The 19,378-nt window shown below is 36.7% G+C and overlaps 1 protein-coding gene across 2 annotated transcripts in view; it reads right to left on the bottom strand.

Moving 5' to 3' along the window:
• Nucleotides 1-6,747: 6,747 nt before the first annotated feature.
• PTPLA (protein tyrosine phosphatase-like (proline instead of catalytic arginine), member A) overlaps nucleotides 6,748-19,378 on the bottom strand; it is a 13,363-nt gene continuing 732 nt past the window's right edge. The window contains exons 2-7 of one of the 2 annotated variants that reach the window (XM_010577789.1): nucleotides 15,793-15,910; nucleotides 14,539-14,557; nucleotides 14,369-14,451; nucleotides 11,572-11,693; nucleotides 9,096-9,274; nucleotides 6,748-7,607 (exon numbers count right to left, since the gene is read on the bottom strand). In XM_010577789.1, coding sequence (XP_010576091.1) covers nucleotides 7,525-7,607; nucleotides 9,096-9,274; nucleotides 11,572-11,693; nucleotides 14,369-14,451; nucleotides 14,539-14,557; nucleotides 15,793-15,910 — 604 coding nt within the window. In that variant the 3' untranslated portion in view covers nucleotides 6,748-7,524. Of the gene's footprint in view, nucleotides 7,608-9,095; nucleotides 9,275-11,571; nucleotides 11,694-14,368; nucleotides 14,458-14,538; nucleotides 14,558-15,792; nucleotides 15,911-19,378 lie in introns of both variants that reach the window. The other variant, XM_010577707.1, reaches the window with a different exon arrangement.

Consider the following 19,378-nt stretch of genomic DNA (forward strand, 5'->3'; position numbering starts at 1 on the left):
TAATAGACAACAGCAGACACTGCCTACGGATCAAACAAAGCTGAACAGGCAGACCCAAGATTTGAGCTACTCTTTCCATCTGAGAAAAGTTAGTTTGTGTCTCTGCTTTCTTCCTGTTAACCCTAAGATATTACCATCTTTTTAAAGATTCAGTACCAGCATTTAGTATCTGGGCATTGTTCTCTAAATTTCCAACTTCTTTTCAAGCACTGTATTGTAGTAAGCACAGATAACAAAATAAATAAATAAATCCTCATATGATTTAAATTATTATTTCTCCTTAAGAGTATGAAAATGTGTTTATATCCCATGAACTCTTAAATAAATTTTCTATTTAGGAACCTCTAGACGAATTTTTTCCAGGGTCTTTTTTTCTTGAGTGACAGAACCTTTTGTTAGTTTGCTGCATATGATGTGAAGATTGGAAGTTTAAAACAGTCAATGCCCAGAGATGATCACTGTAAAAGACTGCTGACAAGAATTCCAGATTGTTATTCTCAGCAACATCACCTCACTTTGAATGAAAACAGGAGTAATGTTAAATACTTGGCTTTCAGTTGGCTGCAAGCGTTGGCTGCAAGATACACAACTGTCACCAGGTGAATTCCAGTTTTAATAGTCTTCCCAGACTTAATCTACACAATAAATTGTAATCTGCTGCCTTCAGTGCTCAAATTTGTTTCTTTCCTTCATGAGTTCAAGGTCTATTGTATTTTACAATGCAACTTCATACATGATAAATTAAGAGGCACAAACATTTGACTGCACATCCAGGATTCTCTTCAGAGCACAGGAGAGTGCTTGGAATGTGAAGCAGTACACTCATCTGAATCTTTTCTTGCTCATCATTTGCAAGTTGTTCTACTGAATCTGGAACAGCCGCTTAAGGGCAGGCAAAGTGCCATTTTATGAACATGGTATCAGCACAGACTGCCAAGAGACTACGTATGGAAATCAAAGTTGCTCAGTGACAGCAGCATTCCGAGCTAGCAATGTCCAAGCAGCTGGGAAGGCTGATCTACCCTGCCTATTTTTAATGGGATGTGTCACTGGACCTAGATTAATTTCAGAAATAAAAGATACTTCTGCAGATATGTGAAGGGAGTTTCTATGACTCTGCCGAATTCAGATTTGTATAATGCAATAGTAGCATAAGGCTGGAGATTTCCTGGTCTTTTGGTGCGTTCCACAGGAAGCAGTGCTGGGTGCAGTTGCACTGTAAAGCTGGGAGGCAGGCGAGCCACCATGCAACAGCTAATGTGCAACAAGCACATGCTCTCTCCCAGACAGTGCTAAAGAGAGGCTACAGTTTACTCTTTTCCTGGTAGATCCAGATTTACACACGACAGAATATGTGAATGTCTATGTCCCATCATACTCCTGTTGAGATCAGTGGATATTCTTCCACTAGCTTCTACAGAAATCTGACTGGTTTAACATTGGTAGAGGGCCAGGACAAGTAAATCCTGTCCTGTAAATTTAGATCAGAAGACCACTTCTGCGACTTTCAGATTAGATCTACGTCTCCATTATAATATATCTGACTAACAGGATTTAGCCTTTGTATGCAGTTAAGCTCCTTGGGGTTACAACCACTTGATTCCTAATTCAAAAGAAGTAGGTGTGAATGCTCACATATTGCTTTATTGCACTGTCATAGCAACAAAATCCTCATAGCTGCAATGTCATTGTTAAGCCATATAGCAAAGGACAGCCAGAGGATGTTCACTGCCTCCACCCCCCTCAAAGGTTAATAGCACAAAAAAGTCCTGTTTCAAACACCGAAATATCCACTATTATAATACCTATTTCAGGACCACTGTTAACGCAATTGTCTTCATACATGTTGACAGATGTTATACATTCTCTTTAATGCCCTGTATTTTCCCCTCGTTTGATAAACCAGTATTACTAGTCAAACCTACTTCTTTTTTAATGGAATATATTTTAAGAAATATAAAAAGGAAGGCTGGCTAATAATAAATATGTTACAGGGGACCTCAAGATTAATTTGTGAAGTAGTTCCAGATAAAAAAGTGCAGTATTTGTAAACACATACCAGTCTGGTGTAATATGCTGAACGTTTGTATGAACTGACTTCTACATGCCACCAAAAAAAAATAATCAAATAGAACATAGTTTAGAACATGTCTTTTAATTGATGATGAATTTCTACAATACTACAGTATTAACAATCTCCAAAACAAATACCTGAATCTATAGCTCAACAAAACTTATAATCTTTGCAAATAAATAAAGTTATTAAAAGTATCATATCGTGTTATTTTCCTGTCTGTGTAAACTGCTAATGATAATAATGAGCAGCTGTGGTGCAGTTACATTATTAAGAATCTTTAAGTACAATTCTATACACGATATGCTTAGATAAGTATTTCTGTACTTACACTTTTACAAAGCCATCAACTGAAAGGACATAAAATACATTCAAGACTGAACAGAGAAGCAAGGGAGCTGTGAATAAAAAGACAACATGTTTCAGTTGATACAACACGACACAGAAAGTATTGTACATTTTGGAACTCAAAAGCCACTACCAGTTGCCCGTCAGAACTTGACAGCAAGTTCCTATGAGAGGTCTAGAGTTACCCAACGTCCAGGTTCTCCACAGTTTATCTTGGTACAGCCTTAAGTTCTCTTGTCAGACTTACTCACTTTTGTGACCCAAGAGTTCACAAGACAGGTCTTCTTAGTCTGGTAATTCATAAGGATGAATCACTTACTGACATCTATAGTCTTCAGTCCTACTGAAGGCAATCAAGACCCCTAGAACGGCATCAGCGGCACACAGTACCAGGCACTGAACCAAGAGTACCACTCACTATTAAGGTGTGCCGTCATGAAAGCAAGTTTAAGGAGCTATCCTTGGCAAATATTAACCTGCCATTTTAACAGCCCTGCAAAGCTTAGTAGGCACTAACAATACTGCAACTCACTTGAGCAAGAGAACACAGAGCTTTGCAGAAACATCAGGTGTTTGTTTCTTAAACAGTCATTGTAACAAACAGAATAAAACATTTTAATGGGCTACAGTTAATCATCCACAAAAAAGCATATGTTCAGCATGAATTTAAATTGTAAACTGGTAATAAATAATACAGTATCTCTGAGCACATTTAAAATACACATTATGAAATAAAATTGAATTTTCAGAAAAGCTTTCAACCTTTTTGTTCAAAGACACATTTAACGAACCCTTCATAAACAACTGCAGCCAGTTTGCCTGCCTGAAAATTTTGATTTATGAAGCCCTCCTGCCTAGTGCAGAACACTTATTTGTATTAACTTTCCTTCCTTTTTTTTTTTCCTAAGGCAGATTAAGTAAGAGCTGATTTCACAAAACCTGTTAATGTAGCAACTACCTTAAATTATAATTTATTGTAATGGTTGTAATCTGTTTTCATTCTAGTTTAGTAATTATATAAATACCCAAATATCCACTAAATTAAGCTACTGTGAAGACTGTCAGTACAACAGCCAGAGCAGTAGCTAGACCTAGATTTAAAATGCACCTATTTCTTTCTGGGTAAGTAAACGTAGGTTCCCTCTGGTCACAGAAAAGGCCTCCACGCACCTCCCTGTTAAGTAGTCATTGCAATCCGTCCATTAACATGAGCCTGGCTACATGTTACTTTCAATGGGAATTAGAAGAAGCACACCACATCATTTCTCCAAGGCTGTTTATTTTGAACTAAACTATTGAGAGCAGTGTGGCATAGCTATCTTGGCATACCACTATTTCAAGAAATACAGGCTTTTAGATAGCAATAAAATAGCTGAGTGGAGCAGAAAAGCCCTTTCTGTAACACACCCTTTGTGCACAGAGGTGCTCCCAGCTGATCTCCTGAGTTCCCTGTGCAGAAGGTATGACAGCACACTGAGCTGCTTCTCCTCTCACATCCTCCACAGTGAGAGGTGAGAGAAATGATGCCTATCAACTACTGTTCACAATGGCCTCAGAGACCCTCTTGGCAGCTAATGTGGAAGATGCAATTTCTCAGCGTTATATTCCTTTGTACTGCCCATGCCCTGAGGCCAGGATCTGGCCTCTAGACATTCTGGGCAGAGCTGTGAAACTAGGCGATTCACCCAATCTGTCCCAAACAGCCTTTCCCGGTGGGAACAGTGTGTGAGTGTTGGGGGGAACCTCAAGAAATCCAACTGCTTTCAGCCAGAGTTTATAAAAAGGACAGTGTGTTAATGTGACTACCAATAGTAGGAAATGTCACCTGATGAAAAGGAATCTCTTTCCAAATGCCTATTCCTATGTATTGTCATTAAAAAAGCTTCATAAGGTCATACTCCGTATTAATCCATTCCAGAAGGCATATATATCACAAATAAGAAAATACCTTTATATGAACAATGTTAGAGACTACATCAAAACACTAAAGACGCTGATGTTTGAATACATTCCTAATCTTTCATAAGCAGGAGGATTTCAATGCTTTAGAAAACTAGGAATATTGCAGAGAGGAAGACAAAAAAGACAGGTGTCAAAAAGAAGTTGGAAAGAGAGCACCATATGAAAATCATACTTAATCTTTTATGTCCATTTAACAAGCTAATTAAATGTTTCACGATGTTATATTGAAGTCTAAGTAAGCTACCTAGGATAAAATCCTGGCCCATCAGAAGTCAATGCTGAGAGGATTTTACCTGCAATTCTCACTATCTTTGAGAAGATATTAAAACAAAAGGTATACATTGAGGCTTCAGTGAAAGGCTTTAATACAAAAAAAAGAACTGGAAGAAAAAAACGTGTTGCTTGGTTTTTTTAAAGTACATGCCATGTAAACTCATCTACATGGCAGTCTCTCTGGCCTGTGAAACATTAAATGCAATACTCTAAGTAAATTTTAGCTTTATTTTTATTCATTTATCAATTAGCAAGACTCTTCTGTAGCTGTGAATGACTTAAAATTTTATCGTTACTTTGTACACTGTTGCTTTATGAAAGTGCAAACCCAAGATTTTAGCACAGTGCTGTATTTTTTTCATGTCACATGTACAAAAGGATATAAAAATAACTCCTTGATTGACATATGATAATATCCTTAAGGCACAATGAAAACAAATATAATACAGTATTATAGTGCAGGTATTCCTTTTATTACAGGAATAGTATCTGTAGGATACACTCATCTGATTGAGGATTTCAAAATCACATCCATAAAGTACCCAATGCATTTTCAATGAATTGATAGCTATGGTCTTCAGTGAGCTGCCCTGACAGTAAAAAAAAGAGACACAGAACTTAATCTAATCTTAGTTACTCATATTTCATCACACTCTCCTGCTTGCTAACTGAAAAATATTTCTAAAAACTGCCATGATGTTCCTCATGGATCAAAAAGCAAGTGAAGTTTATAAAACAGTACTCTAAGAACTTTGGACAAATACAACTGCTAGTCTGAACATGTGTAACAACTATTTTGTGATTCAGTGTTGTAAATGTAGTTTATATTTTAAACTTTTAATAATTTTAGCTGCATATAAAACAGAGAAGTAAAAAGTTAAATTATAGCACCTTGCATGAAATTTCCTCTAAAAAATACGAAGATTATACCTTTTAAAATTGTAAGAAATACAACTATTCTATCTCAAGTTCACTATGCACCTGTCATTTAAAAGGAAACTAATTTACATGTAATGAAGACATGCATAATTATCACAAATTTAAGGCACAAAATGGAATTTGAAAGTTAGGGATGTAGTAAATCCTTGCTTTTTCATCAAGTTACCAGAAAAAGGTGTATCTACCATTTTCAAAAAAGCTGTATTATCATAGAATCATTGAAGCTAAAAATGGAAACTGCCTATTCAAGTATGTCGTTCAAACTCTTGCCAAAGGAAGATTATTTTCCACTACTGCATTACATCTAACTTAAAACCTTCCAGGAAATTGTATGTGTTGATAAACACTACTGTGTCATTCCATAACCCAACTGATCTCATTGGTAGGATCTTTCTCCTGATATTCATTGGATATTTACCTTTTTACAAATTTATGTAATCTGTTCTAGTTACGCCTTCATACTTAGAAAGGCTCTTTAAATGTATTTGTCACATAAAAAATTATACATACTTAATGACTCAATCTTTCCGACTTCTTTCTCACTTCAACTCATTTTGTTACTGTTCTCTGACTTTTCAGAAGATTGGCTCAATTTCTCACCCCTGAGGTACCCAAAATATAAGACCATACTCCAAAAATTAACTCAGCAATCACAGGGAGTATTCTGACTTCCAGCTGCCTGATGCAGCTCTTCTGAACATACACTCTTCTCTTGACATTAGTGATGCCAGAAGCAACTTTGTTGCCTACATTATCAAGCTTCTTACTACATTATTACATTTCAATCTTCTCTCTCTCCCACTAAGTGTCCAAGTTTCCTCAAATGCATTACCTTTTCTCTGACTCTTTTAGGCTACATCTAATTCGTTGGACCTCTCCCACTCAGGTATCATATAGTGCAATGTCATCTGTAACTTTTATTAATATAATGTAGATCCCTCTTGCAGATTATTGAAGACATTAAATAGAATTAGGTCAACACAGTATAAACAATTAATGGGGAGGGAGTAATTAAAATTGCACAATGGGATGATTCAAAGCACAATTTGTATTTTAAGATGCTACTTCAAATATATATTATCCCACTTAGCTATTTATAGGAAGTTAAATGTCTCACCATAGCTACAGTTTTTAAATGCAATACTATAATTTTTCTGCATACATAATTAAATGTAGAATAGGAAACATACTGACAATCAGTCTTCCTCTGCAAACGAGTCCTATTCCAGCCACTGATCAGAGAAAGGTAGGCACATCAAGTCTACTCCTCAGCACAAATTTTTAACCAGCTGATATTGTATCTATTATTCTATATATCTTTAAAACTACAAATGAAAATACAGAGAGATCTAAATTTGCACTGACAATCAAGAATTCAGCTCCTTTCATAAGTCTTTCTGGAATTCTACTGTGTGATCCTGTAATTCAAAGAATGTTGAACAACATGCTAATAGTTCTTATAACTGGAAAGGTATTATTTAATATAAAGCTTAAATAACATTTAAGCCATCCAGTCTATGAAAAACATCATTAGTTAATTTATGCTCTATTTTCCAGAAGACTCACTTTTAGTACAACTTATCAACTCTCCTTCTGTTCTTGATGATGACTACAGGTCATAACAGAACTTTCAGAACAGAAAGCACAGTAGCCAACTACTCCAATTCTTAAAGCTATTTGTCAACCTACTGAAAATAAGAAAATAATTTGTCTGAAGAAATGAACAATTAAAAATCCAAGTCAAACCAAGGATGAAAAGGTAAGTCTGAAGATATATTAATTGTAAAAATAATACAGTCCATGCTATTTTATGCACAGTTGTTTATTCTTGTTCCATGTTTTAAAACTTGGGACTCAGAAAAATCACAGGAAGTTTTGCTTTTTTACCCTCTTTTTCCAGTAAAAGCACCATAGTTACACGGCTTGATTCAATCGTCCTTTTCTACAATCACTTCTCCATGAAGCACCCTTCTTCTCTGCCGCAGCATGTGGAAGTAGAGTTGTGGAAATACTTGATCAAAGCATAAAAGAAAGCAAATTAGATGAAAAAATTAAACAGATCACATAACAGAAAAATACAATTTTGCAGAATGATGAACTGAGGAAAAATTATGGCACATAACACCGCAGTTGGTTAAGGTAAATAACAGCAAGTCATGAACATTGCAGTGAATTGCAAAGTAATTGCCCAAAAGTCAGACAAGGCCCCCTGAATGTATACCCCCTGTTCAAGGAACTTCCCTCCAACACTTTCTTTGTATAAACAGGAATTAATCACTTTCTGGCAGTGCCTGAAGTCTTCAAATCTATGCTAAGGTCAGCATGTTTGAATTAAGACTTTGAGGAGGATACAAATGTACCCTACTTGTTCAAGTCTGAAGTGAGAAGCTCCCTCTCTCCTGGTACTCTGTAATCTATTATATTACTGTCCTGCTGATACATTTGATCCTTATATTTAATGGATAGAAAATCAGATTTATCCCTGAAGCATTAAGTTATATAAACAATTGTAAAACTGTTAGTAAGTTATGATAGCTTAGGACATTTTTTACTCACATTGAGCTCTCTCATTGGCCTTCATGATTTCTTGTGACAAAAAAAATTCACAGTGAATGTGCATACTGTGGAAATCCATGTTTAAGGTCAACTTCTTAAACAAATACCTTTTATGGATGCAGATCACAGACCCTTTTAACTTCCAATTTTCCTGCTTCTCCACGCCTATTCCTAATCTCTTGCCTTGTTTTTAACCTCATTGTCCAGATTATCTAAAATACTCTATTTGCCTAGTTTGGTCTAGCTCCATTCATGGTGCTATATCTGAATCAGGTTGCTTTCTCCTTGTCTACACTGCTCAGGTACCAGTGGGAATAACACTCGAAGTGAAAGACAGGTAGTCTCTCTAATCTTAGCTCCGGTTAGCCAATTGTTCTGTGCCTTCTGGTATCCAGAAGTACAAGGACGATCTGATTAAACCAGGGACTGAAGTATGTTCAGAAAGGTTTGAGGGCTAGATTTCTGTGAAAATGAAATCTCAGCAAATATTGCTTTACGTTTTTCCCAAGCATGCTCAAATAGTGACTTTCAGATGCAACACGTAAATGGATATTAATAGCAATAAAAACAAGGCAAATCTCTGGCACAACTTGCAGGACAATTTTTAAGCCATTGCTTCAAAGCGGCAGAGGCACTAGAAATTCTCAGCGACACAGTTACAGACATTTCTATGCATAAGCAAAAAGTTTTTTTACTTTGTCCAAGTCCTAGAAATGTTTTTAGCATTTTCACTTAAATTTTTTAAGACAGCTTATGTTCTGAGGCAGATAACAGCATGGAAAATCTCAGTCTAACCAACTAAAGCACAGCAAAGCTTGGAACAACAGAAAGTAGGCTTTTATAGTAGAAAGTGTTCAGCAAATTTAACTAGAGGCAGTGTTTCCAGCATTGCTGATAATTGATTATTATGTTGTTTGCGTTACTACAGATAAGTAATACTTACATGGCACATAGGAGAACATGACAATAATAAGGAAGTAATAGTAGTCAAAGGAGACATTATATTTGTTGGGAAGTCTCAGTGAAAACATTCCTGTTTTCTTCACATAAGGTAAAGCAGCATATATGGTTAGCAGTTCACCTGCAACTCCAGCAGGATACAAAATGATAAAAAAGTTGTATCTGCATTAAAAAAAAACCCTTGTGAGAAACACCCCATGAATTTAAAATTTCCTCTTGCTATTATTAGTGGCACAGCAATGTATTCCAGTAGTTCCTGCACCAAAATCGAGGACCACATCCTGACTTGGCACAGAATACCAGTTTCAGTGACTTTGGATAGCATTGCTTAGGTTTACAGAGAATGCATTCCTCAGTCCTTTTATTTAAAAACAGTGAAGTATCAGAAAGTTTGTATGACTTTCTAACACTAAAGAGTAATAAAATCTGCAAATTTGTAGTCTCCAATTATGACTTTTTTTTAAATTTACTGGTCTTGCTCCTGTTGTCACCATCAGGATTCAGACCAGGACTGGATCCCAAATTCAGATGATCCTACATATCTTTGTAACAGTGCACGCACACTGGGTCAACTCTATGTATTATAATCTCTTTGAAGATAATGAAGACATTGAGAAACATCAGAAGCCTGTTTTACCCACTGCCACGTGGGAAATCCAAATAATATTACATTTATCACTAATGGAAATAAAAAAATAAAAGAAAATGAGAGTGCCAGAAATTTATCAGATCCATTTTAAAATGGGAAGAAGATGCTCAAATAAAAGGTGAAGGCATTCAGTTTAAAGAAAATGTTGTTTGAATGCCGTAGGCCACATAGGTGGTGATAAAATGAAAAATGTCATCAATAGGGTTTGTGCTGTCCTTACGCATAGTGCCCCTTGGAGATGCAATTTTTCCTAAGGAACAGCTCTTGAGTTCATGCAGGGAACAGCAATGAGAGCCGTTGCACAGAGAGAAAGGGGCAATGTGCACTCCACGACAAAAAGAGATGAGATCCAAAACAGCAGCAACCAAACAAGAAGGGTTTCTTCCTAGGAACAAATGGGCTTAGAGGACTCACAGGTCAGAGAACAGGTTAGGGGAGGTACAAGAAGGAACCAATGCCATGACCTACACACAGTTTGTCTCTATGCAGTGAAAAAAGGACCCCAAAGTAAAAACTCTGAACTAAAATTTAGAACATACCTATTCCATTAACAACAGACAGACAAATCTTTTACAATTATAAGCTGAAGATGAGAAATTTCCAGCTCCGTTGGGGTACTGAATTTATGCCCAGTTGTGCTGTTTGATTATCCATAAATCTTGATGGGATATTTTTGACTCTATGTAAAGATAATACATCTTCAAATGTTTTGTTTATAGTATATTTCACCATGTCTCTGCTGTGAGAATTTCGGTTTTCCCTATTGTCTATTATAAGGAAACAAAAATTCTGTTATTCAAGATACGCTGACTTGGTGGCAAAAAGTGTATCTGTCAATGTAGTACTTTCTGAATGCATTTCTCTTTCGGAAGCCTGCATAAAAAATTATTAATGAAACCAGACCTGATTACTTTTAAGTTTGCCATTTAGTGCTTAAACATAACCAAGCCTACCACCTTAGGTATTAGCAAAAATATAATGTATTATAAGAATGGACATAAACATCAGACATATCAAAAAAGTGCATTAGAAGCATCAGAACTGCATTATCTATAAAACAAAAATAAAGGAAAATAAACACACTGTTTTAAATAAGTCGTCTGCAGTGAATGTAGGTTAGATATTTTCCTTCTAACAGTGTAAGTCTGTCTCTTACATTTATTTTTCAAATTATGGCTACAGAGACTATTACTCTTCCAGTTAAGTCTCCTGATAAACATACAGTCTCTGTAATATATGTGACCTAGTGGCCAACCTTAAGTATGCTTCAAAATCAAAGCAGTTTTGATATGGAACACACTTTTCATGTGCACTAAACTAAGTCAGTATTTAGCTTCACTACATGGATATAACCTTACAAAAGCTCTGATAAAGCAGAACTTCTCATAAAGTAATGATATGCATACAGATTGAGTGACAACAACTCCCACATTTTCAAAGACCTGAAATCCACAAAGATGAGCACAGGTGCTTAATTTTGGACATTGTATTCAAAAGCATCTTAAGGAGTCACACTGTAAGTTAAAAGATGACTCCAAAGATAAAGGGAAAAAAAATTAAAGTAAATGAAAGCAGAGTTCAAACCGTGAGAGACAGAAAGCAAAGAACAAATCACACCCCAAAATCTCAGCTAAAATATTTTTAACATTTTAAACCAAGTAACAATGATCCCAAGTACAGAAAGCAACCGACTTGCACTCTGCTGACACATAACCAAAGCTCAAACATCTGCTCTCCTGTGTGTTAGCTCAGCATGCGTGAAACTAACATGCACAGAACCATGAGAAACTGAAGTGCAAGACATCTCCACCTGGCCCATTTAATGAAGTATGGCAAATGGTTGAGCAGGTTGAATGTGTAGAAGGAATATCGAGTAATCTCTGTCACAGTCCATACGACCAGAAAAAGAATAACGCTCTCCTCATTCTGGATCTGCAGAAGTATAAAGAACCAAAACTTTCTTCATCTTTAAGCTTCTTTTCTGTGCAAACTGCAATAGACTTCTGTTTAAGATATACGGAACAGAACTAATATCTTGTAAAGAAAGAAAATTTTGGCATAAAAGTGATATGCTGAAACCATTACCGTGTACAGTTCTTTATCATATGTATTTACTAACATAGACATTTTGCAAACTCAGCAATCTTTATCCATTATGCAAATATAAAAATATAAACCCCTGTAATTAAGCTTATTCCTCCTTTTTATTCTCTACCTGCATTTCACTATGCTATCTAACCGTCTCCCTCCTTTTATTCGTGGTTGATTTACTTGTTTATTTTCTTACTTCTCAAAACAGCAAGGAGAAAACAACGCTACAGAAGATATGTTCCTTTCATAAACAGTTTTTACCCATTCTGCTTTCACTACTCTGTCTCCTAGACTTCCTCTTACTTTTTATCTTGCTTCTTCCTCACCATATAATGCACGTCTTCATGAAACTTTAGTCAAAAGGAATTGCTTAGTATAATCTACTAACTGGAACTTGGCTGCAGAAGATCAAATTTGGCAGGCTTCAGGGAGCTGTAAGATAGTTAAGGAGCTGGAACACAGATGGATCACTAAATTAAGAGTGTTTGGTAGAGCAGGAGCTTTGGGTAAACTCACTCAATCCCATTTAAGTTTTAAGTTCTGAGTCATTAAACTGCCTCATCGGTAGGTAGCACATCTCTCTGCTGTTTCAAAACATTGGTTCTTTTTTACTCTAAGTGAACAAATAAACAAAAGTCCCCAAATACAAAGAAGGCACATGGGGATCTATTACAAACACTACCTTCTGAGAAGAATTACACCCAAGTAATTTTCTTTTCTTTAAAAGGGGAGGAATTTTGTAATACACTTCCATGCCTGAAGGCTGAAAAGCTCCAGGGATGTCTGTGAAATAAAATAAAGTAACACAAGTTTTGTTAAAATTACAAAAAAAGGAAACAATTTTTTAAAATAAAATGCAACACGGTGATAAAGCTTAATACATCTCAAAGATGCTGAAAATCCACAGCTCTGTCAAAAGTCAAGAAGAATTATAAGTGCTCGTCATCTCATAAAATTGCACCCTCAATGTGTCAAAGAAGGTGCACTTTTAGTGAAAGGATCTCACCAACATCACAGAAGAAAAGGAGATATAAAAATACTGCCAAACTCACAAATAGCAACAACTGAATTGCAAAGACATCCAAACAAAAAAGCAAAGGTAAAGACAGAATTAGGCTGTTCTTCGCCTCATGCAACAAGAGACAAACATTGATAACCCAAACTTGGATTCATGTCACAGTGCTAAATCCAAGCAGAAGAGCTTTAAGTAAGTATGCAGAGAATTCCTATCTGTTGCCTTGCAAATCTCCAGTCAAGTAGAGATCTGGGTCTGGCTATTATCACTAACATGCCTCTCAGTACCTAAAGTCACCCTGAACATTCATGCCTGCTAAGCAATAACAGCGCGAAATACAATCAGACATACATTCAGATGTATTTTTTTATTGGACACGGCTTGACCTACTGTACTGAAGATAGAGGAAACAAAAGAAATTACCAGATATGCTAAAGATTTAATCCACTGCAGATAATAACAAAATGGCAACATGCAGTGCTATTTTCCAGCATTCATGTAAATATTCAAAATAAAAAACTTGTTAATCTTTGACACATTTTCCCTTAAGGAAAAAATTAAAACACTTAGCTTACAAGAAAAAAAAAAAAGCTATGAAAAGCCTATTCCACGCTAAGAAAAGCGACAGTTAAGGAAAAGATGAAGCGTAGAAAACGATTCCTCTGTGAACCGAAACAAAGGGATTTGACAACTGAGGCAGGTACTATGATACCCCATCAGCAGAAGGGCATATGCCATCTGCTGGTGAGACAGTTTAATGGCTCAGCTTTTTATGTTTAAAGAAATTCAGGAGCACAGACTCAAAATCCATCATTTAATTCTTACATGCCCTTCACAGAAAGCAGAGCTCAGAAACTGAACTGAATGTCCTGTCTACAAGCTGTAAGCAGTCTGCTTGTTTCATTCTTCTAACAAATCACTCGACAACCACCTACAGCCAGGCAAATAAACTATTGTCATTTATACAGGACCTTAAGTGTCACTGTGGCATGCTGGATGACTTGATATTATTTTTAATGAAAAAAATGCTGTATGCATGCCATCAAATGTCAATATTACCATAACATTAAAATCTTGAGAAGGTTCCTAAAATAAATTGCAGAATCACAACCATATTTATCTAGGTAAAATCAATTTAAGACATATTTTCATTTAGATTAATTCAGTAAGTGCTAATTTAAGTTTTTGAAAGGGAACTGGTAACACTGTGGTAGATTTGCCCGTAAATAATAGCAGTAGTCATTGATCTCACTTAGGCAGACCACAGCCGGCACGATGCTGAAGACAGTGCTGATTCACAGCTAAGACCTAGACTCAGTCTCCTGGGTAGAAGCACATAAATTCCATCCCATAACCCCAACTTCCAAGATCACACTCAAGCATGTAAGTATCCTCTGTAGGAATGTAATTAATTTTTAAATTGGCCTTCCTTTTGAAATGAGAACTGTATTAATAGCTTCTCCTTAAAAACAATCAAAACACAACTTGCTCACGCACATACCTGTTTTATACTATGTGCAATGAACCACACCATGAAGATTCTTGAACTCACTTGGACCCCAGTCACAAGCACAGATGTGCGAACTATTCCTTAAAAAGAGAAACATGTTATCTCTGTTCCACAATTCATGTTTTAATTAGTTACAGGAGAAACTAAAACAAAGAACTCACCAACTGCACAGTGGACTACCTGTAAATAAAAATAAGTTGGAGGTTACTGATGTACAGTATGGTACTATCTACACTATAAACATGGCCTTTTGATATTAATATAAACCTAGGCTTAATTCTGAAGGAGAACTGGTTTTTTGTCTCCAACAGTATTTAAAAGAAATACACATCAGAGCCCTGGCAACCAATGCTGTGATGGCTCAGTATCTGATCTGTGCCAACATATGAAAGAGATTTATTTTCCTAATTAATTGCATATATTACATGTTTAGATACTTACAAAGCATTTATTTTTGCAACTAGTAAGCTTCCCTTCCATTATCTTATTCAAAGAAAAATTTTACAGGACAGTGTGGAGAGAGTCATATAAGGGATGCTAAACGCATAGCAAGTTTAAAATGTTCTGTATGCATTATGGATTAACAACTTTATTATAATTTTGCCAATGACAGCTATGAAGCTTCAGATTTATTGTATTTTCTGGTCAGTAATGTTTAGCAAATGTAGTGCTTTTCATTATTTTGACAGATTTGAGTAGAATTACTTATTGTGAAAGTTTAATAGCATAAAAGCCTATACACAGCTGGCCACATGATTTTAATAGTTGCTTGAACTGTTGTAGATGTTGTAGGCAGATTGAGAAAAAAAGTTAAAATGTATATAGGCATTCTTTGTTGTGCCTGGGAAAGAACTGTAAGTGCTGAATACACTGAACAGTTTCATGCCATAGATGTACCATAAACTGAGACCACTAGTGCATAGTTGGCAAAAGTCATATTATTTAAAGAATACTTTGCACAACTTGCACAGACCCTGTTGTAACAGATTATATGGGGCATGTGAATGCAGTCTGGAAATAAGCAGAAAGAGGAAAGGCACAGAAGGATAATGAGTCCAGTATAAGGAGTAAGAGGGAAGCTATAATCTTCGGAGATGGAGATGAGGTATCTACTATGCTAGAGGGTTGATCTGCTGGCTGGAATGCCTTCAGAGATTTTGCCTTTTGAGTTAAAGACTCTCAACTCAAAGCAGTTCCCAGGCAGTATTTGATTTAAAGAAATATTAGAATTAAGTTTGAAAAAATGTGCCTTTTTTTTTTCAACTAATCACCTTGCCCCCTCAAAAAACCTTCATTAAATAATAAAGTTAAAAGAACTTTACTAATATAATATTTTGGTATTAAATTCAGGTTAATAATGTGTTTTGCCTATGATATGCAGTGTCCAGTAAAGCAAACTAATGTTTAAAATTTACCTCAAGCAAAGCAAATGTCTGGAAAAATTTAAGCGTCTTTTGAACGCTTCTGAATAAGCCTCTATGTGTTCCTTTCTGTATATAAAACCGCACCATGGCAATACCTAATACCAGCCACCTACAAAAGAAAGAGAATGGATACATTTCAAATTAGGATTCTAAAAATATCCATCCACTGTAAATAATTTAGTAGAATATTTTCTTCACAGAATATCTTTGCTTCTTCACATGTCAGTGTCCTTAGGAGATTATTAAAAATATCCTTAGACATCGATATTATATAATGTTATGTAAACATTACACTCTTTTATCTCTTTACTTGGAAAAGGATAATGACTTGTTTATCTTCTGAGCATTGACTTGAATTGAGGGGACCCCCCACAACCACAGGTCCATCAGACTTTTCACTAGCAGTGACTACATATTTTTACTATTAAATCCTCATGCATCTTTACTGTGAATTACTGTTATTTGAGAACACATGATGAACTTGGCACAGAAGCCACCATTTCGGGTTGCAGGTTTATACAAGTAAAGGACTGGAACCTACGCACATCGTTTTTATATTTGTCATGGCCCCTCAACTCATAATTTTCGGAACTGACTAATGATCTGAATACTTCTGTTTGTAATTGTCCAACTGAAGTTACCATTACGATTCAGTTTGCAAAAGTGTTGAGAAGTGATCTTTGAAAATCAGATTCCAAAGTGCTGACAGATGGGTGCTCTATGCTCCTGACTTCCAGAGGTAGGTATATTTAACTAGCACATTTGATGTTGTTGGCTAATTTTTTCATATTTTTTAAGGAAACTGAACAATGATACCAACTGATAACCCTTCCAATGTAAAAGAAAGTAACAGTATCTTTTAATCAAACTGGGATTTTATATAAAACTTAAATTGGGATCTCAAATGGAAATTGAGACTAAAAAAAATAAACTTCTAAACTGTGCATTGATCCCCACCACCCAGCCCAGACCCAGTACAATAACTCAAGGCATGCGCAATTCCTTCCACATAATTAATCCATGTTTATATAACTAAGATTTTCGCAATAGTGTACTATATGTTCCATCCTTAATGCAGAGCTATACCACATTCTTACAAATATCATGCTATCGAGATGCCTTGAAACTTCAGGTTTCAGTCCACAAAGACTAAGAAAGTACAAAAATTCTTTAATATAGGCTTATAGGCGTAATCAGAGCTATGGATGGCTATTTTGAGACTTAAAAATAAAAATACAAAAATTACAGTAACTTTAGCTTAATTTCTTGCCTGATGATATTGGGAACAATTACTCAGGCCTTTCATTTTACATAAAGCCATAGCAAGCATGCTGTACAGCGACATGAGCTCTGGCTAAGGAAGGGCCCAAGTGACAAAACAGAGGGGTCTGAGAAATACTCGGAGGCAGATTCAGAGAGCATATAAAAATTTGCAGAAATATTTATATAAACTTGGATAAATATTTAACACATCTCCTCTTCCTACACTCTTCCCTAAGCATAAGGTATTGGCTAACATTGGAAACGGGATATCAGGAAATACTGATCTTTGGTCAGACCCGTTCTGCTGTAATGCCATGAGAGTCGCATGGATCATGACAACCCTCTGTTCACCTCGGATGGCATGTACTTCAGTATCAGTCCCTTAACAACCCTTACACAGGGTGGCTACTGCTACGCAGTCACTTGGCGTGGCCCATTCCAGCACTTCATGACAGCATTTCAAACTCACATAGTCAGGCTTCCCCACATGGGAGGAATGATTCCCCTCCTTGATCGCTTCTACCTTAAGCCCATGAATCCGATCTGCCAGAGCTCCAAAATTTGCCCCCATGAGTGTTACTCAGATTTTATAATGGATTTTAAGTCTGAGTGCATTAATTTCAGGTTGTCTCCCACCACTGTGGAAACGAGGAATTACTGGAATATCACTGGTAGTCCTTCACAGCAAAGCTGTCCTGTTTTATAGTGAAGTGTTTGACAAGAGGAAGGTGACAGTGAGATTACATCCAGCTGGCAGCACGAACGGTGACAGCAACGGGTCTGTCCTAGCCCTAGCCTGAGAAGTCATGACACATCTAATCTAACAAGGCATTTTCTGCACCTCATTCTGTAACAAAAAGGTTGCAGAGAGAAGTGATCGCGGACTACACTCAGAAGCAAAGACTGCAAATATGTTTTTCTTAAATAAATTTTTATTTGGACATCAATTTCTGTAGGTCGATTTATTTAGTTGTCAGTGGCTTTGATTTTGGATCTCAAGAAAGCCCTTGTACTGAATATTGCAAATCACCAGGAAATTGAAAATACTTTCCATAATAAAGGTAGCATTTCCAGTTGGAACCTTCAGTAAGATTGGGTACTGACCTGCCATTTTAGTCCCTTAAACCTTTGTTAGAAAGAAAGATAAGCTGCAATTTTTTATTAGAATGGTTGTTAACATGCAATTATGTATTAGTTTGTTAAAACTCCAGAAACGCTTTGCTATATTGCACCGTCTGGACAAATACACTGTTCTTGTTACTTATTTGTCCTGGGTAGTGCCCCTGTTAAGTATTGTTCTATTTCAAATGTTTATTTTTTTCTTAAATTGTATCCATAGAAGATTATAAGAATTTGTTCCTATCTCTTATTTCTCTGTTTCCACGCAAAATATGCAATTTTGCACATCTTAATCCCTTTTGGTATTAATGGAAGATGGGAGAGAAGGAAGTTGGAGATACTGAATCAGCACCTAACGTCAAAACTAACACAGTTCGATAATCTTCTACGGACGTATAAAAGTTAGTGGCAAGAGTCAGCGTTCATTAGCAAATTCACACATGGAGCACAAGGCTGGGAATTCTATGAGGTAACATTAACCTGCCAGCTAGAAAAAATTTACGAGTAAGAGCACTTTTCAAAAGGTGCTGCTGCAATATATGAACAGACTTGAATACGTGTTCAAGATCCACAGATGCTAGTGAGAAGAAAGCCGTTAGGATCGTATTCCTGGCTTTCCGCATCAGTGCTTGAACTCCTGCTTCAGCTACAGCGTATCAGTTTTGCTCTACGGGGTTCAAATGGCAGAGTTCACCCACTGGTAACCAAGGTAAAATTATTCTTATAATGAATGTCAGCCTAGAAGTTATAAAATTGTTCGTTGTCAGGGTTTTTTTTAAGCACGTGGAAATTAATAGATTCCCCCCCCCCCCCAAGAGTTAGTGAACAGGACGAGTTTTGGAGAAGTGAAAATATGTGCTTCAAGCACTAACAACGTAAGCCGGAGTGCTCTTATGATCTGTTATTCAAAATAAATACCCACTTTCCTCAAAGCAAAGCGTCGCAGTACGGAGCACTAGCTCCGTCGAGCCCCTCGGGTTACTACAGCTCTCTCCCCCTGCTCATCACTAAATGCCCGCTGGCTTCGGAAATTTCTGCCTCGCAGGGAGCCGGGGCGAGCTCTGCTCGCTTAGATCCAGGGCTCACGGACCTGAACGAGCTACCCCACACGGTAACGCGGGGCGTGAGCTCCCAGCGACGGCCGCAGGCGGGAACGGCCGCCCGGGACGGCCCGGCCGAACCCCCTCGGCGCCCG

This window comes from Haliaeetus leucocephalus, unplaced genomic scaffold (genome assembly GCF_000737465.1).
Source record: "Haliaeetus leucocephalus isolate CR32 unplaced genomic scaffold, Haliaeetus_leucocephalus-4.0 Scaffold0, whole genome shotgun sequence".
Classification (NCBI taxonomy): domain Eukaryota; kingdom Metazoa; phylum Chordata; class Aves; order Accipitriformes; family Accipitridae; genus Haliaeetus; species Haliaeetus leucocephalus.